The sequence below is a fragment of the Gobio gobio genome (genome assembly GCF_949357685.1).
Source record: "Gobio gobio genome assembly, chromosome: 12".
In the NCBI taxonomy this organism is placed as follows: domain Eukaryota; kingdom Metazoa; phylum Chordata; class Actinopteri; order Cypriniformes; family Gobionidae; genus Gobio; species Gobio gobio.
The window spans coordinates 6,391,618-6,418,286 of NC_137105.1; the positions used below are offsets into that span (position 1 = coordinate 6,391,618).

At 36.8% G+C, this 26,669-nt stretch overlaps 1 protein-coding gene across 2 annotated transcripts; it reads left to right on the forward strand.

Moving 5' to 3' along the window:
- The first annotated feature begins 2,611 nt into the window (after positions 1–2,611).
- mgst3a (microsomal glutathione S-transferase 3a) lies at positions 2,612–26,292 on the forward strand. Of its 2 annotated transcripts, XM_079830845.1 has the most exons (8): positions 2,612–2,662; positions 11,366–11,606; positions 21,094–21,314; positions 21,764–21,888; positions 25,092–25,165; positions 25,416–25,473; positions 25,553–25,625; positions 25,736–26,292. In XM_079830845.1, exons 4-8 carry the CDS (start codon positions 21,772–21,774, stop codon positions 25,864–25,866), a joined length of 453 nt encoding a protein of 150 aa, XP_079686971.1. In that variant the 5' UTR covers positions 2,612–2,662; positions 11,366–11,606; positions 21,094–21,314; positions 21,764–21,771; the 3' UTR covers positions 25,867–26,292. The 2 variants fall into 2 exon arrangements, with proteins under 2 accessions (XP_079686971.1, XP_079686972.1); XM_079830846.1 differs by lacking the exons at positions 2,612–2,662; positions 11,366–11,606 and adding an exon at positions 19,824–19,957.
- The last annotated feature ends 377 nt before the right edge of the window (positions 26,293–26,669 follow it).

Sequence of the window (26,669 nt, forward strand, 5' to 3'; positions counted from 1 at the left end):
AAATATATTCAAGTAGAAAAAAGTTATTTTAAATTGTAATAATATTTCACAATTTTACTGTATTTTTTGATCAAATAAATGCAGTCTTGCTGAGCAGAAGAAACTTATTTTTATAAACCTTAGACACCAGATCTTACTCACACCCAATATTTGAGTGCACGGTGTATATTTTGATTTTGTTGTGGCAACTCTAATCCTCTTTTCATGTATGGCTCACACATACTGGAGGTCATGGACACTGGACAGGCGGTGGTGGTCTGACCGGAGGGACAGCGGATACCCAAACCACACTGGCACTAACTCACTCTGCTAGAGGGGCAGAGCGTCGTCCCAGACAGGCATGAGAGCTGAGCAGGAAGCCAACAAAACTAAACAGTGTTTTGGGTCATATAAGCTAGCAGATGTTCATGGCAAAACAAGTTGATCATCACGTTTCTACATTTATGTTTTTATATAACTCCGATTTGCCTGTATAAGATAATTGAACAAAATTTTTGTGCATTGCAGCATCACAATGGCACACACATAGAGGCTAACTGTGAGAATTTGAGACCTATAACTATTTTCCGAAAAGGTTTCAATGAGTCAGATGGAAGATTTTCCCTATGATCTTCTGGCCAGAGGTGCAGGTTTAGCTAATCTGTTATCTAAAGGGGTCTGAATTCTCATAGCAGACTTTCCATCCTTTTTCACTTGATTTCCAAAAGTATCTAAACATCCCTGCGTAGACTTTAAACATTGTGTGGTTGAGGCATTTACCAAACGCTCTTTCATCCCACATGTCTTCCCACACTGTCCAGTGCACAGAGCCACAGCATGGAAAAAGATTTCAGCAGTGGAATCACGACTGCGGGCGGCCCACCCAATGTCTTACCTCACGCCCTTTGGCCCCGATCCTGCGAGATGAGTTTTCCTCACTTGTAACTGGCAGACGGTGAAACGCAGCACAGTTCGGATCAAACTGGTTCTTACTGATCCTGGTCCATATAAGAGAGGCAAGGACAAGGAAAATCACAATACTCAGACCATTTTCACCAGCGGTTTTATAGTGCATTAGAATTGTTTTGAGCATTTGAATTCCTAAAAAAATCTTTTTTTAAGCAATAAAGAGGAAATAACATAAAACACTGACTTTGTCTTGCTGTGTGTGGTACAGGGTTGTGGTCGTTAACTCAACTAAAACTATTAAAAACATGTTTTTTAATTGAAAACAACCCTTTTCACAGACTGTTATGACGCATTTTAAAGGTCATCAATATCGTAAATCCTACAAAGATTTGTGTATTTTCATTTTTTTTTAAATGTATGTACATTTATATAACACTAATACTTTGTATTATATTACTTATCAAATTACAAAAAAACAAGTTACCACTGCTGTGAGGTTGTTTCTAATACAGCGTCTATGAGTGATGGTAAAAATGAGCATCTTTCTCTCTTTTCACTGCCGTTATCAAATTTGAAAGTTGTGAATTTTTTGTTGGACACAAAAAATATATATTTTATGTATACTCTCATTCATCGCTATAAAAGTTGACCCAACTATTACGACTTGCGCTCTGAGAAACACGGAAATAAAGCAGAAAAAACATCAAATATATTACATCAAAAGATAAAGAATTAACCGGCAACAAGTTAATAATAAACAAAATAAATAATATCATAAAAAATAAAACTGAAATAAAAATGTATTATAGGCTATAATTACAAATATTTAAAAATGAACAAAATATCTAAAGCACACAAAATTTGCCTTTACTAAAAATTACATTTAAATTTGAAATGAAAACTGTAAAAAATAAAAATAAAAGCTAATACTCACAGAGCCCCTAATGGTGATGGAAAAATATGAGATGTGCGGAAAAATATATATTTTTTTTTACAAATATATATGTTTTTGAAATATATTTCATTTTTGTTTACCCAAGGTTTCTTGCAAAACTTTTGCAATGCAAAAACATTGAAAAATTATTTTTCCTCACATCTCTTCATGTCTCATTAGGGGCTCCGTAATATGATATATAGGCCTAAATAATATTAAAACAGTAGTTGTGTGGAGCAATTGTGCCATTTTTAAAAGCATAAATAAATAAATGACATTTTATTTATGATAGAATTGTGCCCACAGAGCTTGGGAAAATATTAAATTATTGTATTTAGTATAACTATGGGTTCAATTAGAGTGCAAGAACTTGCAATGGAAAACCATTATATACACAGACTATTAACAAATTCAGATTTCACGTAACTATCTAATCCAGAATGTAATATTAGCTATTAACTGTTCATACATGTATTTTATTTATAGGCATAAAACTGCTGAATAATAAAACGTTATAATAGTGTGATGTCAACCAGTATTAGTGCTAATTGTGCCCTGTGCATGATTTGTAAATCTGACGGAGTTGTTATGCTGAATGCCTGCATATGGTTTTTTAATTTCTATATATTTTTATAGTACTTTTTCTAATAGCTTTGTTTATATTCCTTCTTTATAAAAATCATTTTACAATTTTATAAACAAAAATGTAGCCTATATCACAGGAAAAACACTAATTTGCTACAGGCTTCGTTAGACCACGAATATAGGACCTTCACGGTGGAGTTTTCCAGCAGTTTCTGAGCAACATGTGACAGGTGTGGATTGATGGAAAGAAACAAGGTGAGCCTCAGTTTTACGGATTGAACTCCTAATTTGAGTCGGAATTAATATTTTAATTGAAATATAAAGGCTGTTGGGACACTTTGTTGAACACGAGGGCCTGTGTAATAGGCTATTCAAGGAACGATAGCTAGTTTTTCGTGAATAATGTAGAATAAAGAATAAATGGCGCTTGCTAGAAATGGTTGATGGGTGAAACTTTTTTCTGATATCATATTAATATTCACAATCGCATTTACAATAATATTTAGTTGTTTATTCACTATAATCGTGTTAAACGCAGTTAAAACCGTCCATCAACGCTACGTGTCGCTGTAGAGTTGTGTGTGTGTGTGTGTGTGTGTGTGTGTGTGTTGTGGTGTTCTTTTCATTTTATAATGTGGCATGTGCTGTAGCCTAGTTTTAGGAATCATTTCATTTATATCTTTATATATCAGTATGAAGATTTATGTTTCGATACGCCTCAAAGCTGTTCCTCACAAATTTTAATTTTAATGGCTGTATATCTGATTCCTTACTTTTGTGTGCAATGTGAGGCAGCATTATTGGGATAGAAAGATGTGATTGGTCATTACAATGTGTTTTCCCTTATTTTCGTCTGTTTAATTTGTAGTCTCTTTGCAATGTATTTCTTTACTATATAATCAGTGTATTGTCTGTTTTTTAGACAATTGTTTCTCTCATACGCATTAATGCACTACCGTTCCTGTGAGATGTGTTGTCCAGGTTGGCGTTTCTTCTCGAGCTTAATTACCGTCTAAATAAACTCTTGTTTCTTCTCAGATCGTGTAAATCTTTCGCCTTTTACTAAAGATTTCCGTGGGGAGGAACACAATGAGTAATATTAAATTTGTTGATGTCCTGCTTTACTGCGGTGCTCCTTAACACTGTTATACCAGAATGCTCGAGTTATTTGTTTGGGAAGTAGGTTATCAAGCTGACTAATTATCAAGTGCTGTTGGTGGTATTTTGTAATGTTGAACATGTAGCATTTTAGCAGACTTGGTAAATTTGAACATATAACAATTAAAACATATGTGTTTGGGTGTTTAAAAACTCAAAATGTTTCTCCCCGTCGGGGAATCGAACCCCGGTCTTCCGCGTGACAGGCGGAGATACTGTCCACTATACTAACGAGGAAACATATGAAATATTCTGGCGGGATATGGGCCTTTAATCTTCCTCTTACCCGGCACAGAAATGCGGAAGTGTCAAATTAAAAGTCCCACATTCCGTTTATAAAATCAGTCCTCTCCTCGTTAGTATAGTGGACAGTATCTCCGCCTGTCACGCGGAAGACCGGGGTTCGATTCCCCGACGGGGAGAACAAATTTTTTTATTTTTGTTTTTAATTTGATCTCAAAGCTTATACATACATACACGAGTGGACCAGTTATATAAGTACAATAGATAAGAACTTTTTTCTTTCAAAAGTTTGGATTACTGTAATCTTTATTAATTTAATTTTGCTAACAGAATCATGTGTTTTTATTTATATATTAAACTTCACAAAGCATTCAAAACAATTAACAACACGAATATATAACGATGATTAAAATAATAACAACCACAAATTATTTCCCCAATATAATAGAGAATTCATCTTACCTGCTTGGTTTGTCAGCTTATTGCGCTGATCTCTGAGGTAAAACAAATGTCACATGAGGTAAAAACAATAGGCCAGATTTAGTTAAATAAGCCACATAATTTTTCAGTGACGGAACAAAACAATTTTGTGAACTTTTTGGTAAAACATTATCGTAAAGCGCGTCTCCTCTCCACAGAAAGATTGATAGATAACACTGCCCGCTACACCACGGAAAAGGCGAAACAGCGCCACGAAATCTACCTGTGGTCACAGATATATTACATCCGTAGTGTTAAGAACTACCATAGAGAATGAATGGGGAAAAGTTAAGGGAAGTTAAGCTTACAATAACTCCTGAAAAGACCGGGGTTCGATTCCCCGAGGGGGAGAAAATAAATTTTTATTTCTTAGTCAATTTGATCTCAAGTATACACTAGTGGACCAGTTAAAAGTTTGGACATATTTTAGTTTGTTTGTCATGATCTTAAAAACAGTTGGTTCAAAATATTGAAATTTGTTTTGTAAACAATTTTAAATGGTTTATAAAACTAAGATTTTTTTTATTTATTTATTCTTAAATTGAGTGGACCCAGTCATGAAGGCAAGCAAGTGTCCAGCATAAAATATAATTATTTCAATACTTTATTAATTAAAAATGTAGATTATTTTACTATAAATCAATAGTAATGACTGAAAATACTACTATTTATTGCATATAATTAATTTTGTATTGCATGTTGTATTTCATTTAGCAGATATTTTATCCATAGGTCATAGTTCAATGTGTTTATTTTTTTTTAAATGTAAACCAGCTTTTCTACAATGCCAGTAAATGAAAACGCATATTATATGTCTGCGAGTAAAGCCAGAGCCGCTTTAAGGCAATAATATATGCCAAAAGAAGACCGCCTATGGTAAAGCGACCTGATTCCCTGAGCGATGACGAACCCGGAAGTAAACTCTCTTACCCACAATGCAATGGAGTACAATTCATTTCACCTAAGTATTTTTAGTTTTATTAACCCATACACTCTTATTTGGTATACAATTTGGTTGCATAAACATTTTAACATTATAATACACCGTGCTGTTGCATTATATGTGCAATGTTTCCGTCTGTCGTGTTTGTCACCGTTGTCGTGAAGTGTGTTCCGGATCGTCGGTCACCTGCTGGTGACTGCATCTCTTCAGTACACTCATGTTTCTCTTCAGATCGTATAAATCTTTCGCCTTTTACTAAAGATTTCCGTGGGGAGGAACACAATGAGTATAAACTAATTTTTTGATGCCCTGCTTAACGGCGGGGCTTCCTAACACTGTAAAATATTAGATCTTATAAGGTAAATGTACGTTTGTGACACATTTGTGCTTACAACACGTACATACTGAATTTATAAATACTGGATCGGCTTGTGTAAGCTGTTTGGAATCGAAGGTGTGGCTATACTGCAAAGTTCTATGTTTCGTTTTATGTTGACAGATTCGTCTTTAGTGCCAAGTGAATAATCTTTAAGGCTGGTGTTCGATTCCCTCAGATTGCGAATTATATTGTTCTGTTTTATACACACGAAAAAGAAACAAAAAGTTATGCTGTGCGCATCAATGTCTGTCCATCACATTTCCAAAAGTGATCATCACTTTCAGTTTAGCGTTTTCGTTATAGAATAATTATAACGTTAGAAGAGAACGTTTCCTTTGTGTTCCACTCACTGATGGAGACCACACAAGAGGAGATTTATTATAATATAGGCACTAACTCTCCAGCTTTACAACTAATAATCTAGGTTAAATGTTTAACAGAGGGTGTCCGTCAGGACCCAACCGTTCCCGTGAAGTGTGTTCCTTATCCTCGGTGGCGTGCTGCTTCAATGACTAAACTAGTACACTCATGTTTCTCTTCAGATCGCATAAATCTTTCGCCTTTTACTAAAGATTTCCGTGGGGAGGAACACAATGAGTAAAAACTAATTTTTAGATGCCCTGCCTAACGGTGGGGCTTCCCAATCCTGTTGAAAGTCAGATCATATTGTGACATCAATCATGACTGTTTTGAGAAAAAATTCATAATTTCCTTCCAACGGTCAGTGTGTGTTGATGGCGTCATGGGATAGGGCTAGTCTCCTATTCTCTAAAATAATGAGGTAATTTCGTAAAATCACGCAGTGCTACTGCACAGTCAAAACAGTGTCGAGACAACTCGCACGCTATTGGCTGGCCAGTGGGAACTGCATGAACCAATGGCAGAACAGCGTAATCTGAGCGAACCAATGGGCACAAAGCCCGCGAAACTGAGCGTAAAAGCCCGCGAAGGGGCATATCAAATACACTAGTTGGATTAATCTCCTTCAGCGGCGATCTACGTTCCTTGTTGATAAACTCGAACTACACGACCCTTCACCGGGAATTGACGTGTTTTGTTTCAGAATGGCCGTTTCGGCTCTGGTCTCAGTGTAAAATGGGCGGGATCTTTTACGCTCAATTGTGAATTATATTTTATTTTTATCTCAACACGCACAATAAAGAAACAAAAAGCTAGACCCTCGGTTTTACAGTCGAGGCTGAAGCCTAGTCCCGGACAAAAATGCATGTTTGAGCCGTTTTGAATGAAAGCAACTTGCACGGACTGTATCTTAAAATATGTCAATGCTATTATTTTGTCTCAAGATGCACATCAGTAATGTGTTTTTCTAGGGCACGTTTATAAAAGCTACTTAAATGTCCTAATTTAACTAATCCTGATTTAAATTAAGACCTGTCTGTGAAACAGGGCCATGATGTGTACATAAATATCTGTCCAAAAGTGCTCCTCACTTACAGTTTGGTGGTTTAATTAAATTCTATAAATGATTACAACGTTGGAATATAACGTTTCCTTTGTGTTCCACTCACTGATTATTTTTTTTAATTAATATATAGAATATCACGGGTTTTTTTTTTTTTTTTTTTTAAAGAGAGAAGACCGAATGAATGTTGAACAGACGGTGTCCGTCAGGACCCAACCGTTCTCGTGAAGTGTGTTCCTTATCCTAGGGCGCGTGCTGCTGCAGTGAGGAAACTAGTACACTCATGTTTCTCTTCAGATCGTATAAATCTTTCGCCTTTTACTAAAGATTTCCGTGGGGAGGAACACAATGAGTATAAACTAATTTTTTGATGCCCTGCCTACCAGCGGGGCTTCCTTATACTGTATAATGGTAGAAAACATTGAAAATTCATCGTATTGATTATTATATTTCCAACTGCGTGAAACGCGTTCTCTCTCTGGACCTCCTATATAAACACTGATGTAGGCTTTCACTCATATCGTAAACAGTAAGATATACACTTCTAAATAATGCGTTTGCTTATTGTATGCTTAAAGTTATTAAGAAATTATTCAAGCCAAAATAATCAAATAATAATAAAAGACCACCCATAAATTAAAATTCTGTCATTACAGTTTTTTTTATTCGCTTTGGTACTATTTTCACAAGCAAGGTGTACATTTTCAAAACTCATAGTGCAAATATCGCAACAGATCATCAAAAGTGCACTTTTTTTTCAAACATTTCAGCATATTTTCAATTGTGTTACTATACACAAAACCACAAAGTATCCTTTTCACTACACAAAATAAGTGTTTCATCTTTATAAATGTTTAATTCACAGAAACTGCCTTTCATAAAGCTTTTACAATCAAACTTGTAATTTGCGTCTCTTCTCTTTCAGTTTAATACATTTGTCTGTTGTTTAATCCACTGATCTTAATGGTTAATCAAATAATCATTTGGTACACCAATAGATTTCCATAGATATTGATTATATAGACACAGTTTCTATTTTGTTTGCAATTTCCGAAATGGATAACCATATGAAATCAATTATTTTAACATTATAAGGTGTGTGTGTGTGTGTGTGTGTGTGTGTGTGTGTGTGTGTGGCCTGGTAAACTCTACATTATGGGAACAACATTTTGTTTTTTGAAAATGTAAAAATGCAGAAATTTTTCTGTGATGGGTAGGTTTAGTGTTAGGGGAGAGAATAGTGTTTGTACAGTATAAAAATCATAATGTCTATGGTGAGTAATTTTGCATTTTACATTACAGCCATGTGATACTGAAAACAGATTACCATGGTAGAGACTGTCACATTACTGTAACTCACCCTTATAAAGCTCAACTACAGTAGATTCAGACATATGGTACAGTGAGAACATTTACTGGCAGCAAACTCTGATATAGCACAGAACCTCATGCTGTGTCATAACTTTATCACACCAGATAACACACTGAATACTATTACAAACATCATGGATTCAATTACATAAGAGTATTTTCTAATGAGACATATATAGCCTGTTATTGTAGATAATTCAGCAACGAGGGAGATTTGAAACATGTATCTTGCATTGTTTGCTGTTGGATTAACTGATTGTTTAAAGTACTAAACTGAAAGAAGATCACACTGTTGTGTTTCGTGATTAAACCAAATGTTCTCATTACATATTATTACAATATTCTTGTGTTTGAAACAATAATTATGTGGACTGAAAATATGTGCAACTGAATGAAAGCATTACATCAGGGTTTGAAAGAATGACTAGCTGTGTTACAAGTGTGATCAGTTTGGAATTTTGTACTACGAGTTTTGAAAATGTACACCTTACTTGTGAAAATAGTAAGCGAATAAAAAAAAAACGTAATTACTTACCCTCATGTCTTTCGACACTTCGGAAGTACACAAATGAAGATATTTTAGTTGAAATCCGATGGCTCAGAAAGGCCTCCATTGGCAGCAATGTATTTTGCACTCACAAGACCCATAAAAAGTACTAAAGTCATTACAAAGTCCATCTCACTACAGTGGTTCTACAATAAGTTTATGAATCGACAAGAATAGTTTTTGTGTGCAAACAAAAAATCAAAATAGCGACTTTATTCGACTTTACTCTGGGCCTCAGACGTGAACTTGCGAAGCACCATTTCTGAGCCATCGGATTTCAACAAAAAATATCTTCATTTGTGTTTGAAAGATGAACGGAGGTCTTACAGGTGTCGAACGACATGAGGGTAAGTAATTAATGACAGACCTTAAATTTTTGGGTGAACTAACCCTTTAAAAATTAGGCCTACCAGCAATATAATATCAAATGTATTTCCAGTCAGTTGTGTATTAACATGAGGTAAACATTCAGAAATTAAAGCATGCTGTCAAATGTAAAATAATATGCCACTGCATAATATTTTATTAAATAATAAAGCCAAAAAATGTTTCATTCAAGAGCAGTGAGTTGTCTGTAATCCTCCTGACACGCATGTCCATTTTTCGGTGTGGTATACAAACCAACAAACTACATAATGGCGCAAAAAGACGGGGACTTTGATCATGATCATTCGGTATACAGTAATGAGCTGTACCGGTATCCCATCACATTGACGTCCTACACTGAGTGCACTAACTAGTCTTTGATAGACTGATTAAGTAGCCTAGTTCTCCTGGTGCCCTCTCCTTCTTTTCATGACTTTACTGTTACCCAGGGGCACGTTCAAGCTCACACCAATGCGCAACGTTTTGCTAAAGTGTCCGAGTTGAACGAAAAGTTTCCTGGAAACGGTGTGCAACAGGGTTTGAGATGCGTTTTCTCTTGTTTGGTGGGCGTGTCAATGTCATCCCAATCAGCAGCAACATGTATATAAACCACACGTTATTAAAGAGACAGATCGCACAATGGGTCCAAGTAAAGTCCTTTACAAATGTGTCTGCTGCAGCTCGGTATACACAACTATTGAAGATATTAGAAGACATGTTTGTCTTTTCATCCGGAAATGTGAGGCAAATGTTGGATCACAATAATTAGGAACCAGTTTCCACAAATCCCTTCACTCGATTGGAATGTTCTCTTTTATTCTGGACTGCAAGGGCAGTGACTAACTGAGCATGTTTGCAGTATTAAACTATATTTCATCAGGCTCTGAAAATTCTTCAAAAAGAACACAAAAAATGGCCTTCTCAGCTGCCATAGTTGCAACTCTTGCATCATCAGAACAGGGTGTTCAACGCACCACCGTTTCCGTTTAAAAAATATTTTCCCCCTGACATTTTCAGTCAGTCTTACTTCCACTGTAACTCATTTTCGGCTTGTTCGACTTAAAGCAGCCCTGCGCAGACCGATCGTGTATGACATCAAAGTACGGCGAGAGTGATTCAAAAGCATAAGGAGCCACCTGCTCTCTACTCGCTCTCACTGTGCTTTGATGTCATACACCGATCGGTCTGCACAGGGCTGCTTTAAAGGGTTACTTCAGTGATTTAGCATTAAGCTTTGTATCAGTAGAAACCCGGTAGTATATTCGAATTATGGTAGTTTCCCCCTCATATCCCCCTGAGACGAGATAATTATGCACTTTATTTCTGGAAAAAAATCCTCCGATGATGCACAATTACGATATTTGCATCATTGGAGGATTTTTGGCCAGAGGCTAGAGACTACTAGCCTGGATGCCAGCCGAACTTGGCCCCGCCCACAACATTTTAACTCGGGCAGAAACCGTTCGGACCAATGAAATTGTCAGGGCGGGCTTTAGACGATGATGGACGGATGATCAACAGTAACGTAATCATCCACATCATCAAAGCCGCTTGGGTTGAGTTTTTTTCTCATCCTAAACGGAGAACTTGTTCGTATATGCATTCACCTTTACTATTTCTCTCAGAAATGATGATCGTGTTGGTAAGTACTCTGTGTATCCTTAAATTCTTTTTTTTTACAACACCGGCAAAGATCGCTTGCACATCTTTTTCTTCTAACGTCAGGCTACTTATTCCAGCGTGCGTGCAGGTACAGGGTTGCCAAGTTTTTACAACAAAACCCACCCAATTGCTAACGTTTCTCAAAACTAGCCAAAAACAAGCCCAATAGCTTTCCGGGGGGGTTTTCCGGGAACAAAAGGCATTTGGGGTGTAAAATATGTGTTATTTTGGTAGGGCTGGCAGCTAAAATGCGCATTCCTGGGTCTGTATATCACATAATTGGGGTCGTTTCAACCCGCGGACTTGGCAACACTGTGTGCAGTTGAGTTCTGTTGACATTTGACAACTAACGTTATGCGTCGCTCTGTTGCTCTGATTGGTTGTAGGTCTATCCAATTGAGGTCTTTCCTGGTTCGGTTGAAACACGCCCCATAATCACAGCCCAACGGAGCAGTATCAGACTCATATTCTGACTAGAATTGAGTATGACGACGTCAGGCTAAGAGACTACAGGAGCAAGTTCCACATGCTGTCAACCCGCCCACAGCGGAGGGAATATCACTCACAGAATGTAAATGCCCACGGCCGCTTGGCTCGGGCATTCATAATGGAGCGGTACGGAGCAAAGTAAGTGTTTAAACTTTTGCTCAGTTCTTTGTGATGAAGGAAATCTGACTCCTGCTGCGTCTGTGACGTGACTTTCGTATGCTCACTCACACTTTATTGAAAAGACATGTTCAGTTTTTAATTGTAGTGTCTATTCTGTAACTGAACTAAATTATTGTATTACTATAAATATCAAAACGGCGTTATGGGCGGTGTAATGGTGGGCAAGTGATAACCAATAGCCGTTGCTTTGGGATTGGCCTTGTAGGACAGCGAAGCAAGTGCATTCTGGGAGTTGTTGTCTTTCATCCACATGAGACAAATACATTTTCTGTATTTTCTTAGTCTAGAAGGCACCAAATTCAAAAATAACTTAACATTTCTACTACATAAATGACAGTTTAAATACACATTCATCTTCCCAGCGCTGAAGTGCCCTTTTAAGTCAAACATGCCTTTTAACTTCAACTGTTCTCAGAGCAGCCTCAACTCTCATTGGTTCTGTTCTCAGAGCAGCCTCAACTCTCATTGGTTCTGTTAACTATAGGGTTGGACTTGTGAATTTTTTTATTGGGTCCCTCTGCTGTTTGTCACTGACTGAGCTGAAGTAATGAATAATCATCTGATTAAACCATTTTATGGAGGGCAGAGACAGATATTTGAAAAACTGTTTTAATTAAATTGCATGCTTTTGTGGTTTACACTATACTTTATACATACCAAATTGATTCATAAGAGCAAGGGAATATATAGCAAAACTACCTGATTATAAGTGGACCCCCTGTATTTGTCACCACTAGTGGCGGCCCCTGATCGTACAAGTGTTCGAGTAGCATGATGCACAGGATGTTGTTGGTTTGGAAGTGTAACTGTGCTGAAAAGTCCTGTCAACTCATGCATTTCATTTCAGGATGGCAGTTTCGTCTTAAGTGTAAAGTGAATAGCCTCTTTAAGGCTGGTGTTCAATTCCCTCAGATTGCTGTGGCAAATTATATTTTGCTCTTTTTAACTCAACACACGCAATAAAGAAACAAGAAGTTATGATGTGCTCATAAATGTCTGTCCATCACGTTTCCAAAAGTGCTCATCACTTTCAGTTATTGGTGGTTTCGTTAGAAGAGAAAGTTTTCTTTGTGTTCCACTCACTGCTGGAAGAAGAACACGCCCTCTTTTGGTGTGTGTCAGTTTAACAGGGATCATAAAGTGTGTTTTATTGTGTTTTTTTAACTCTAGATATCTTGTTTATAATAAAAAAGAGAAGACCGAGTGGGTCACATTTATTATCATATGAAATGTACTAACTCTCTCTCCAGCTAATAATCTAGGGTTAACTGAGGGTGTCCGTCAGGACCCAACCGTTCTCGTGAAGTGTGTTCCTTATCCTAGGGCGCGTGCTGCTGCAGTGAGGAAACTAGTACACTCATGTTTCTCTTCAGATCGTATAAATCTTTCGCCTTTTACTAAAGATTTCCGTGGGGAGGAACACAATGAGTATAAACCAATTTTTTGATGCCCTGCCAACCAGCGGGGCTTCCTAATAATGTACAATGATAGAACCACTGTAAATTAGAACATTACTCTTCAAACTCTCATGTGTTTTCTCTATATGGGTGGTATTAGTTCACAGTATGTTAATGTTATAGTATGATTGATTTAATCTCTTGTAATTGTATGTAGGGGGTATGTTAGTGAAACTGGAGTCTGGTAGACCTATAAGATATGGACGTATAAATATTGCTTTTGCGTATTTAATATGAATTTATATTCTAAGTTGATATGAATATTACATCAAAATGACATTTAAGCAATTAATAACTTTGTATGAAACATTGCTTAAAGTCATCAAAGAATTATTCAAGACAAACTAATAAAATGACAACAAAAGACGAGATATTAATAAACTAATAAAATAAACATCTTTTAATATAAAAAGTTGGCCTACAGCAATATAATATACATCGTATTTTCAGTCAGTCGTGGTAAACATTTAGAAATTAAAGAATGCCGTTAAGTGTAAAATAAAACCGCCTAAATTTCTCATTGTGTGACGATGTCTTAAGTAATTCCTGTATAGGCCCTGTGTTTGTTTGGTTTATATTACTTGTATAAATGTTTGTTTCTTATTGTTTGTTTAAATATGATTTGTGGTTACTTTTTTCTGGTCTAACTGTGCACATTAGATTAAAGACACCAAGAGTTTTTGTTTTATTTTCTTTATTTAGAATTTAGATATCAGCATTATTACAACATTTTCAGAGTTTTAAATATGGATATTTTTCTTACACAAATGCATCGATTCGCTTCAGAAGGCCTTTATTAACACCCCAGAGCCGCGTGGAGCAGTTATTTGATGGGCAGATGCACTTCTTATGGACTTCAAAAACAGAGCAACTATAAATCCAATTCTAATGCTTGGATTAGCCTGGACTTTTGTTATATAACTCAGATTTTATTCGTCTGAAAGAAGAATGTCATATACACCTAGGATGACTTGGGGGTGAGTAAATTATGGGCTAATTTTCATCTTTGGGTGAACTATACCTTTAAGCTCGTAGTTTCTTACGCACTTTATTTGCGCGTGATATAGCCTATAGTGCGCTGCATTTGCATATTGAAGAGTGCCCGCTGCGAGTACAGTATGTGGCCCCTGTATTTGTCACCACTAGTGATTTTATATTTTGCTCTTTATCTCAGCACACACAATAAAGAAACAAGAAGTTATGATGTGCTCATAAATGTCTGTCCATCACTTTTCCAAAAGTGCTCATCACTTTCAGTTATTGGTGGTTTTGTTAGAAGAGAAAGTTTTCTTTGTGTTCCACTCACTGCTGGAAGAAGAACACGCCCTCTTTTGGTGTGTGTCAGTTTAACAGGGATCATAAAGTGTGTTTTATTGTGTTTTTTTAACTCTAGATATCTTGTTTATAATAAAAAAAGAGAAGACCGAGTGGGTCACATTTATTATCATATGAAATGTACTAACTCTCCAGCTAATAATCTAGGGTTAACTGAGGGTGTCTGTCAGGACCCAACCGTTCTCGTGAAGTGTGTTCCTTATCCTAGGGCGCGTGCTGCTGCAGTGAGGAAACTAGTACACTCATGTTTCTCTTCAGATCGTATAAATCTTTCGCCTTTTACTAAAGATTTCCGTGGGGAGGAACACAATGAGTATAAACTAATTTTTTGATGCCCTGCCAACCAGCGGGGCTTCCTAATAATGTACAATGATAGAACCACTGTAAATTAGAACATTACTCTTCAAACTCTCATGTGTTTTCTCTATATGGGTGGTATTAGTTCACAGTATGTTAATGTTATGGTATGATTGATTTAATCTCTTGTAATTGTACGTAGGGGGTATGTTAGTGAAACTGGAGTCTGGTAGACCTATAAGATATGGACATATAAATATTGCTTTTGCGTATTTAATATGAATTTATATACAAAGTTGATATGAATATTACATCAAAATGACATTTAAGTGATTAATAACTTCGTATGAAACATTGCTTAAAGTCATCAAAGAATTATTCAAGACAAACTAATAAAATAACAACAAAAGGCAAGATATTAATAAACTAATAAAATAAACATCTTTTAATATAAAAAGTAGGCCTAAAGCAATATAATATAAATAGTATTTCTAGTCAGTCGTGGTAAACATTTAGAAATTAAAGAATGCCGTTAAGTGTAAAATAAAACCGCCTAAATTTCTCATTGTGTGACAATGTCTTGAGTAATTCCTGTATAGGCCCTGTGTTTGTTTGGTTTATATTACTTGTATAAATGTTTGTTTCTTATTGTTTGTTTAAATATGATTTGTGGTTACTTTTTCTGGTCTAACTGTGCACATTAGATTAAAGACACCAAGAGTTTTTGTTTTATTTTCTTTATTTAGATATCAGCATTATAGTAACATTTTTCAGAGTTTACCTTTGTCTCTGGGTTCATGGCTGCAGCATGGTTCCAGGGGGCGGGGTTTAAGAGCTTCCTGTTCCTCATTTAATGCCATTCTGAGGGATTCTGGGTAGTGTAGGCATATCCTATTTCCCAGTGGGAGCAGGGGGTCATTGTTTCCTTGTTTTATTTTGTTAAATGTACTGTATTGTTTATTATTTGTATTTTGTTTCTTGTAATATTTATGTTCATGTATTTTTATGTTTATTTTCAAATATTATGGTTTGCTTATGCATTTATATGTGTACGTATATACGTCTGTTCCCCTATTATGAAATGGTTGAACCCCTGAGTATAATAGGATTCATCTTGCCTGTTTGAGTCAGTTCTGGTGAGGGACCTCCATGAGGAAGGTCACTTTTAGTGTCTCAGTTTTATGTTCTTTTTTTTTCTTTCTTTTTTTTGATTGCAAGTTATGAAGTCAAGAAAGCTTTAAATTGTAATTGAATCTATAATGTTTGTAATCGTATCTATTCAGTGTGTTATCAAAAGGTGTGATGAAGTTACGACACATCCATGAGGTTCTGTGCTATATCAGAGTTTGCTGCCTGTAAATGTTCTCACTGGACCATATGTCTGAATCTACTGTAGTTGAGCTTTATAAGGGTGAGTTACAGTAATGTGACAGTCTCTACCATGGTAATCTGTTTTCAGTATCACATGGCATACATGCTGTTATGCAAAATGGTGTATTTGATGCCACCGGTCTCCCTTCTGATGCATTTCTGATCAGTCTGATGTTACACTGTCATTGACTATTAAGATCAATGGATTAAATAATAGACAAATGTATTAAACTGAACGAGAAGAGATGCAAATCAAAAGTTTGATTGTAAGAGCTTTATGAAAGGCAATTACTGTGAATGAAACACTTATTTTGTGTTGTGAAAAGGATGCTTTGTGGTTTTGGGTATTGTACTAACACAATTGAAAATATGCTGAAATGTTTGGCAAAAAGTGCACTTTTGATGATATGTTGTGATTTATTAGTACCATGAGTTTTGAAAATGCACACCTTGCTTGTGAAAATAGTACCAAAAGGAGTAAAAAAAAAAACTGTAACCTCAACAGGGCAAAGCTTGGCCTAAGCTTTTGCCACTTTTATTTTGAAAGACACAGTGTTGTAGTAAAGACCAGCTCAGTCAAGTCTGAGTCGAGACCGAGTTCAGAGAGGGTTCAAACATCAATTTAAAGAAATATTAACGTACAGTAATAATCATGAAATATTTTGAAAGGGACTCGAGTGGACTCGGGAATAAGTCAATACCTGTCAGGACCCATGACAAGACCAAGACCATTCACATATGGTCTCGAGACCGAGTTCAAGACCAAGTCCGAGTACTACAACACTGGAAAGACGTGTGTGAAAGTCTTCTATCAGATGCTGACGTCGGCCTGATTGATGTCTGCTGTCAGATGAGATGTTGTCAGGCTATATTTCAGTAAAACTCATAGTTTAAGAGTAAGAGTAAAACTCAGTAAAAATTTAACTTCCTGTCGTGTCAGCCGTTGTAATGTCCAGTGACGGAGGCAGGATTTTTTCATAGGGGTGGCCAGGCATGGGTCAGCAACCAGTCTGGGGTGGCACAGAAATCTTCATCATTCAAACATAAAAATGAGTTTAACTATAATGCACTGGACTGTTTTAGTGCCTACAACACAACTGAATACAGTTCATCTGTACTTAAGTGTAATCGAGATGGTAGTGAATTAGATAATGGAATACTGAGTGAATTTGACCATTTAAAAAAAGATTATTATTCCTCACCTCCAGGCATATTAATAAAGGGGCTCACACTATAGCTAGTGTTCAACTTGCTTGGTTCTGCTTCTCTAAACCCCCAAAAGCTTGTTCTCCAGTCTTGCATCTTCATGGATGAGACATGCAGATAACTAAGTACATTATTCATCTTCATTGAATTTTATACAATCAATGAACTCTTCAACAATTCTGAAAAGGAAACACTGAATGTTTGACTTTCTATAGTTTAAAAATAAATAATTGTCTAAATTAAACTCGGTACAAAGGGGAAAAAATGTGTTCTCTTTTGAATCCCCATGTGCAAGAATGTGAATAAGGGCGGAAGTCAACATGACGGAAATGACAGGCCTATTTTATGCATTTAAATATGATCCATTTTTGTTTGTACTTTTAACACAAAATTAGCGCCTGTCTAGTACAAATGCACAGTGCTCACATTTATTTGTGCATTAAAAAAATGACATAACAGCTTGTGCCTAATATTGTGATCTCCCATAGCAGAATATTTTAGTCCAGAGACACGTGGCACATATATAACAAATACATACATGCGTGCACAGATTTGATGCAGCTTTAATCGCCTTTTGGTTATTTCATGACTTAATTGACAAAAGAACTATGACGTTGCATGCTCATTAGGGTGGCCCTTATTGGGGGGTAATTTATTTTATTTTTTGTGGAAATGTTAACCTCTCGCCCCCTCATTTGTTTCTCCATTAGAAGTATGTAATGTTTGCAAAATACCATCCAGGTCATTTGTCATTTAGGGTATGCTCAAAGAATGCATCTTTTTATCAACAGGTACTTCAATATCTAATGTGATATTAGCCAAGGTTTGTTCACTGATAAACTTTTGCAAAGGAGCTCCACTAACAACAGAGTTCTGTGTTCTCGCTTTTAACTTAATTCATGTTATGTTATGGTCATTAACTTCCTGGGACCCAGAAAAAAAAAGTGTTTTGAATTTAGTATTTTTTCATGTCATTACATTGTTAAGAGCATAAGAAACAAATGGGGGAAAAAACATTTTTGAAAAATCATATTTTATTCATATGATATGTCCTCTGTAGTTGACACTAGTTGTTTAAAAACATGACATTAAATTGCATGTATAGGCAAAAACAATGGGATTTATTTTTAATTCACCAATCAATTTTTAGGTTTCAGGATTTTTTTTTTTTAAACAAACTTTGTTTAAATATGATTCTGGACTATGTTATGAAAGATGTAACGAAATATACCATTTCCCCTAATGAAATATGTGGGTAAACTGGCCATACTTGGATTTTCCCATTCAATACAATGTATTTATACACTGCATCTAATTTGCATATTAATGTGTTCTTGGTGCAACATGTAATAAAAATAGAAGTGTACTAATGGGAAGAATAATTGGCAACATTTTCATAATATCTAATATTTCATAGGAATATTGATGTGTAATGTCTTTCCCTATTCACTTGTTATGTCTCCAGAATCCCTGATAAACATGATTTAAGTCCTGGCGTCTCTACAGTGGACATGTTTTGTAACAGAGTCATATTTTGATTAGAAACCCCATAACATTTTCCTGAGATGTTGATTTATAACAAACAATTTGAAAATGAATCCAATTTAAATTATAATTAAAAAATATTATATTTCCATAAGAGTGCTAAACATTAACGTCAGCCGTTTTTAAAGACCAAGAAGAAGTTGTTGTCCTGGTGAAACCTCCAAACATTTGGTATCTCTGCAAGGCCCCGAATGTGCTCTTTACATGACATCCAGACTGTGACGTGACATGTATGATGTTCATGAAATTCCCTAAAATATAATGTACACTACAGTAGACAAAAGTCTATTAGTGGGTCCCAGGAGGTACAGATAAAATTTCAACAGCACACCCCAAACGTAGTCCAATCTCAGCGAAATTTGGTTTGTTTCCATTTCTCATTAACGGGAGTTGACTGGGTGGGTGAGAAGATTTCAAAAGTCCAAAAATAAGGGCCACCTTAAGCTCGTAGTTTCTTTTGCACGTTATTTGCGCGTGATATAGCCTACAGTGCGCTGCATTTGCTTATTGAAGAATGCCCGCTGCAAGTAGCCTACAGTAGTGGCCCCTGAGCAGTGGGGGCCCCTGTTTTTGTCACCACTAGGGGCGGCCCTGATTATATTTTGCTCTTTTTTTATCTCAGCACACACAATAAAGAAACAAGAAGTTATGATGTGCTTATAAATGTCTGTACATCACATTTCCAAAAGTGCTCATCACTTACAGTTTGGCGTTTTCGTTTTGCGTTCTCTGAAGTTCTCTTGTGTTTCACTCACTGCTGGAAGAAGAACACGCCCTCTTTTGGTGTGTGTCAGTTTAACAGGGATCATAAAGTTTTTTTTAGAAATCACGTTTAAAATAAAAAAGATCACTTGCACAAGATCAATGGTCACTTTATTATAATATAAATAAGGCACTGCCGCGAACTCTCCAGCCTTAAAACTAATAATCTAGGTTAACAGAGGGTGTCCGTCAGGACCCAACCGTTCTCGTGAAGTGTGTTCCTTATAGTCGGTCGCGTGCTGCTGCAGTGAGGAAACTAGTACACTCATGTTTCTCTTCAGATCGTATAAATCTTTCGCCTTTTACTAAAGATTTCCGTGGGGAGGAACACAATGAGTATAAACTAATTTTTTGATGCCCTGCTTAACGGCGGGGCTTCCTAATACTGTATAAAATCAGATTACATTGAATATATGAAGTATATATGATAATTGATTTTAACTAATTTTATTTGATTGTAAATCGCTTCAGTGGTGCTCAATTCTGTCCTAGGGACCCCGTGTCTCTCGCTATCGTATGTTTGAAGTGTTCGAGCAGGTTTTCTGGTTTTGAACGTGTGTGGTTGTACCGGGTTGTACTGAAAAGTACTAGTCTTGTCTTTCGTTTTAGGATGGCAGTTTCGTCTTTAGTGTAAAGTAGATTATATTTAGATGTTTTTTTTTGTCGCAGCACACACAATAAAGAAACAACACGTTACGCTGTGCTCATAAATGTCTGTCCATCACTTTCAGTTATTGGTGGTTTCGCTATATTAGAACGTTAGAAGAGAACGTTCCTTTGTGTTCCACTCACTGATGGAAGAACGCCCTCTTTTGGTCTGTGTCAGTTTAACAGGGATCTTTTTTGACCTAGAAATCACGGTTAAAATGTAAAGTGCAGACCGAATGAGTCACTTACTTTATTATCATATATAAAAGGTACTGTCTACCAATTCACAACTAATAATCTAGGTTAAATGTTGAACAGATGGTGGCCGACCCAACCGTTCTCGTGAAGTGTGTTCCTTACACTCGGTCACGTGCTGCTGCTGTTACGACATTAGTACACTCATGTTTCTCTTCAGATCGTATAAATCTTTCGCCTTTTACTAAAGATTTCCGTGGGGAGGAACACAATGAGTATAAACTAATTTTTTGATGCTCTGCCTAACGGCGGGGCTCTCAATATTGTGCAAATAATAGATTGGGAAGATCAAGAACTGCGTTCTGATTTCTTATTAATATAAAATTGTTTTGGATTGTGTTATTACCTGAAATTAAGTCGAATGATAAAATAATAATCTTATAAAGTAAGTGCATAGTTTAAAGTGCGTCATTTGGGACACAACTTTAAAGTTCTTTAAGCTATAATATTTTGCGAGACTGCACTGTTTTGAATGTAAATATACAACTAATGTAATTGTCACCTGAATGTATTTTAGTATTTTGTCTTGTTAATCTTAATATTCTTTTGTTACTTTGTTTTTGCCATAGCCCTGCTGCTGACGTGATGCTAAATGCAGCCTCGTCATTCAAGATTAGAGAATGAAAAGACATGGGTATTGTTTAAATGTGTGCATTCTGGAAGGAAGACTGGATGGGACTTGTGGAAATTGACCCTTTACCCATAAAGCGTCACACTTAGTACTACTAGTAACATGATCTTTGTCCTGCAGCCGCCACCCTCCAGATAACAGCACAGAAGCACAGAGCAGGTAACAAAACAAAACAGCAAATGCTCTTAAATATGATCTTTATTGACAATATTATAATGCATTGATTGTGTCTGAATATAATTATGCGAACCAATCAAAACAATGCAACAGTGGGATTATTGACTTGAATACTTTACACTGTTGTGGGTGTGCAGCAAATGTTCCTGTATGTGTGCTTGTTTTACAGACATGTGGAACTATTAGAATGACTTGAATTTAACTTTATTGCAACCATGACCAAGTACCACTGTCATGTTATGAATTTGATAGTTACTAAAGTCCACTTTGAGGTTACTGTACTATCACAGAGATGACAGAGCACATTATTATAACGTTATGTCACAGACCAGCTATTTGTCGGTAATCAGCACATTTTCTAGTATGTTTTCTGTGTATGTTGTCACACACCGCGTCATTTAGATCCAGTTATGTTTCTGTTCTCTCCTCAGTCTTGAAGATGGTGGTTTTGTCTAAAGAGTACGGCTATGTGGCGCTAACCGGAGCAGCATCATTTCTCCTGATGGCCCATCTGTCTCGTGCCGTGGTGAAGGCTCGGGTTAAATACAATGTCCAGGTAACAGAACAGACACTAATTATTACTATGGAAGCCTGTTTCTGCAACAAAAATAAAAATATATAAACTGTTTATCTCACATTTCTAACGCAATTGCAAGTTTGTATGAGAATTGTGAGATATACACTGAGCCAAAACATTATGACCAGTCAAGGTGAAGTGAATATAGTTGATCATCTCCTAACAAGGCTACATATTAAGATCTGGGTTAGATGAAAGCTAACAATCAGTTCTCGTGGTCAATGTGTTGGATGCAGGAGAAATGGGCAAGAATAAAGATCTGAGTGACTTGTGCAAGGTGACTGGGTTGGAGTATCTCTGAAACGGCAAGACGTGTGTTGCTCCTGGTCAGCAGTGGTGAGAATTTACCAACAGTGTCCGAGGAGGGACAAACCAGCGACGGGTATTGGGCGCCCAAAGCTCATAAATGCACAAGGGCAATGAAAGCTATCCCGTCTGGTCCGAGCCAACAGAATGTCTACTTTAAGGTCTACAGAAGGCATCTGCTGCGTATTAAGGCCTGTACACACCGGGACGAATATCGCACGCGCTTATCGCCAGCGTTTTTCGTGACGTTTTTCGGCGCGTCTTGAGTGTTCACACCCAAGCGATTTCCACTGGCGATGCGCCGAGTGAACGTGCACATTCAGTAGATGCGCTCCCGGTACACAAGGTGGTGCTGCGGCACTTACGCTTCTGACACTCGCTTCTCACACAGAAAAAGAAGAGGAGAGACAGTATTTATGTGCTTGCCAAAACCACAGATATATTATGTCTATGGCAAAACCATTCACACACTTTTTGCTAAATGGCAAGCAGCATTAGCAGCCCATCTTCTTCTTTGTCTACTTACTACTTCTTCTTCGTATCAATGTGTGCTCGGCAAGACCGATTTTGTGCTTGAGCGCCACCCAGTCGTGTTTTACTGTCACTTCAGCAGCTCCAGGCACGTGAACAAAAGCGCTGATCTCATTGGTCGGCCAGTTTTTAACGCGCCGCGTCAAAATAAAAAAACGAACCCGAGGCGTTTTTTTAAAAATGACGCTTTTACGCCTGGCGTTTTACGCGTCGGTGTGAACACTCACATTGGCGCCCATTGTTTAGTCACGAGGCGTTAATCGTCGGCGATAAACGCGCGCGAAAATCGTCCCGGTGTGAACAGGCCTTTAGGCTGCGTAGTCGCAGACCAATCAGAGTGCACATGATGACCCCTGTCCACCGTCTAAAGCAGGGGTTTTCAAACTTTATGACGCCAATGACCCCCAAATATGATGAAACTTTTATGAGGGACCCCCTTCCTAAAATCCATCTATATATTTTTATGTATAAAAAAACATTTAAACTGTTAGATAAAAAGTAGGCTAAATGTGACATTATAAATACAACATATTGTTTCCAAACTTAAATTGGCTATACATAATGTTGGATGTAAAAACCTGAAAAAGAACATTTTGAATTAAAAATTATTTGTAAAAGCAACTTTCAAAATAAATGTATGTAATCAGCTTATGTACTGCATTAAGAATACTGCCTTACAACCCCAGTGATCAAGATAAAGGGGACTATAGTGAGAAAAACTCACTCGAAAGATACAAAGCAAATATATACAATTCTGGAAAGTATGTATGGAAAGAAAGGAGAGAAACATTTAGAAATGAAATAGTTAGTTAGAATGTTCACTCTTTCCAAGATTTGTTTTTTTTATTCTCTGAAATTTTCTGGGGACCCCTTAGAACCTTCTAGAGGACCCCCCAGTTTGAAAACCCCTGGTCTAAAGCACCTACAATGGGCACAAGAGCATCAGAACTGGACCTTTGAGCAGTGGAAGAAGGTCGTCTGTTGAGTCACGTTCTCTTTAACATCATGTGGTGGACGGCCGTGCTGGTGTGCACTGTTTACCTGGGGAAGTGATGGCATCGGGAGGAACTGTGGGACGACAACAAGCCGGTGGAGGGAGTGTGACGCTCTGGACAATGTTTTTCAGGGGAAACCCTGGGTCCCGCCATTCATGTGGATGTAAATCCACCTAAACATTGTTACAGACCAGGTACACCCCTTCATGATAATGTTGTTCCCTGAGGGCCTCTTTCAGCAGGATAATGCACCCTTCACACTGCACACATGGTTCAGGAATGGTTTGAGGAACATGATGAAGAGTTCGAGGTGTTGCCCTGGCCTCTAAATTCCCCAGATCTCAATCCAGTTGATTATCTGTGGGATTTGCTGGACCAACAACTTCAATCCACGGCGGCTCCACCTCGCAACCTTCAGGACTTGAAGAATCTACTGCTGACGTTGTGGTGCCAGAGACCACAGGACTCCTTCAGGGCTCTTGTAGAAGCCGTGTCTGGGCGGGACGGCACTGTTTTGGCAAGATATGGAGGACCAACAGCTGGAAATGTCAGATAAAAACTCGCAAATCTGAGGTTATATCTAATCAGGGATGCAAACGGGTGAGGGGTAAAAAAGGTGAGAACATTGCGTGGATAGAAAAAACCTTCTCCGAGGTCAGGACATATAGTAGTTTTTTATTACACTATTTTAGTTACACTATTAAGTATCTTTGCATCTGCCTGGAAACTAATTCTAACAGGTAAGAGGTAAAAAAGTTTGTGTTTTATGTAGGGCAAAACAACCCTTTATAAAAAAAAACAAAAAAAGATTCAATAGATGTGGGAGCTGAATACATAAACATAAAAAAACAAGAAGACAACAACCAGATAAAATGTCACTCTCAAATAACACTCAAAACTGAAAACTGAATATCCCACTGGCTACAAATGCATCAAATGCACCAGCTCGTAAGTTAAACCCTATTTCTTCTGACGTTTAGCCACCAGAATTTCAAGGGCCCGCTTTCTTTGTTTTGCTGCACGTCTCAGCCTTGCATGTTTTTCTTTGGCTAATTTATTTTCATTTTTTTATTATTTACTTATTTATTTGTATTACTTTGTAATGTCACTTCACAAAACGAGAAGAAAAAAAAAGATCAGCCTGAACGGACTGCCCCCCCCATGTACTCTTGTTTTTAACAGTTTTAGATGTTTAATCATATCTATATTCAAAAACAAAAATCTGCTATAAATAAATACTTTCGTTCAGTGGTTCGTTTGGACCCTTTAGAGCACAAAAGTACTATTTTCTAATGGTTTTTGGTGTAATTAAGTGTGCCCTATGAAGAAAGTATTTATTTTATTTTCTAGTATCCCACAATGTACAGTGATGATCCAGAGACTGGCCACAAATTCAACTGCATCCAGCGAGCGCATCAGAACACGTATGCATGCATTACTCAGAAAATATATTCTAAGTATATATTATAGTCGGTCACAGCAGATATATTACTGTTAAATATTAAAGCTTTCTTTACAATAAATAAATATCAGCTTATTTTCATTTGATCGAGAAGTGAATGTTGTGATTTTGTTTCCTTGTTAGTTTTCTGATGGTTTATTGATGCTGGTGTGGATATTGTTATTGTAAAACAAAAAGCATGCACTATTTATATGCGTGCCATATTCTTACAGTGTTGAAGTCTTGTCTCCATTCCTCTTTCATTTGTCTGTGGGTGGGATTCAGCATCCAGTGAGTATAGATTCAAGCTTTATTAACACTATAATTACCCATGCGAACTGAGAGATGAAGGGTTTGTTGTGTTTCTCAGCGCTTGGCCAGCGGGTTGGGAATGATCTGGATTGTCAGTCGGGTGCTGTACGCTAAAGGTTACTCTTCTGGAAGTGAGTGTCTTTGCACCTCCACAGAACTGATCTGTGTAGATTAAAGACAACTATGAAGACAATTATGAAAACAGCTAGTGAAATGAGTTTGTTGCGTTCTGTCCTGTCAGAGCCTGAGAAGCGCCGGCGTGGGTCTTTCGGGATGCTTGCTTTGCTGGGTCTGTTCCTGTGCACGGTGAACACCGGGAGAACGCTGCTCGGATGGGGACCTGGACTAAAAGGGCCAATGTGTTTTAAATAGTGGAAATCATGTTTGCAATTCAATTCTACTCTAAATCTACATTCCATAACAAAACATGTAAAGTTAGAAAAGCACAAAGAGGCTCATTTCACACTGTAAGACCTCTGGGAATTCCATGTGTGTACATTTGTGTTTTAAATAAACAGAATAAAAGTTGAAACGTTCAATTCAGTTACTTTTTTTGTCATAATGTACAGTGAAATTATGTGAAACCCAGCCAAGTGGAGAGGGCACATCAGTGTTATTTTAATATCATCGAGATTTTTTTTTAAATAGCTTTTATTTTTTAAATTTCATTCTGTAATTGTATGTGTCTGTCATTTTTATTAGTTATTGTTTCTTTAAAATATGTCTTCTTTTTTTTCATTTCAGTTATAGTTATTTTAGTACATCAAGTTAAACTAAATAAAAAGGAGAAATGTTGGCAACTTTAGCATTTTTTTTATTTAAGTTGTTGTTTATTTTATTTACAGTACCGAAAATGTTTATTATTATTTAACTATATGTACCACATTTGACCAAAGGGACGTTTTGGTAGTACTCAAGATACTAAAATATGCATAAAAATGCCATATTAACATCAACTATAACTAAAGTGAAGAAATAAATATAGCTAATATTGTCTCTCACTCACTGTATTCAGTAAACGGTAAATACGCGCGACTTTTAATAAATTATAAATTACATGCATCGTAGCCTACAATATGTACATTTAGACTAGTACTCGAAGATATGTTATTAGGCCAGGATTAAAAAATAACAGTCGAGTTTACAGTATGTGAAATGTCACATGTGATTCTTAT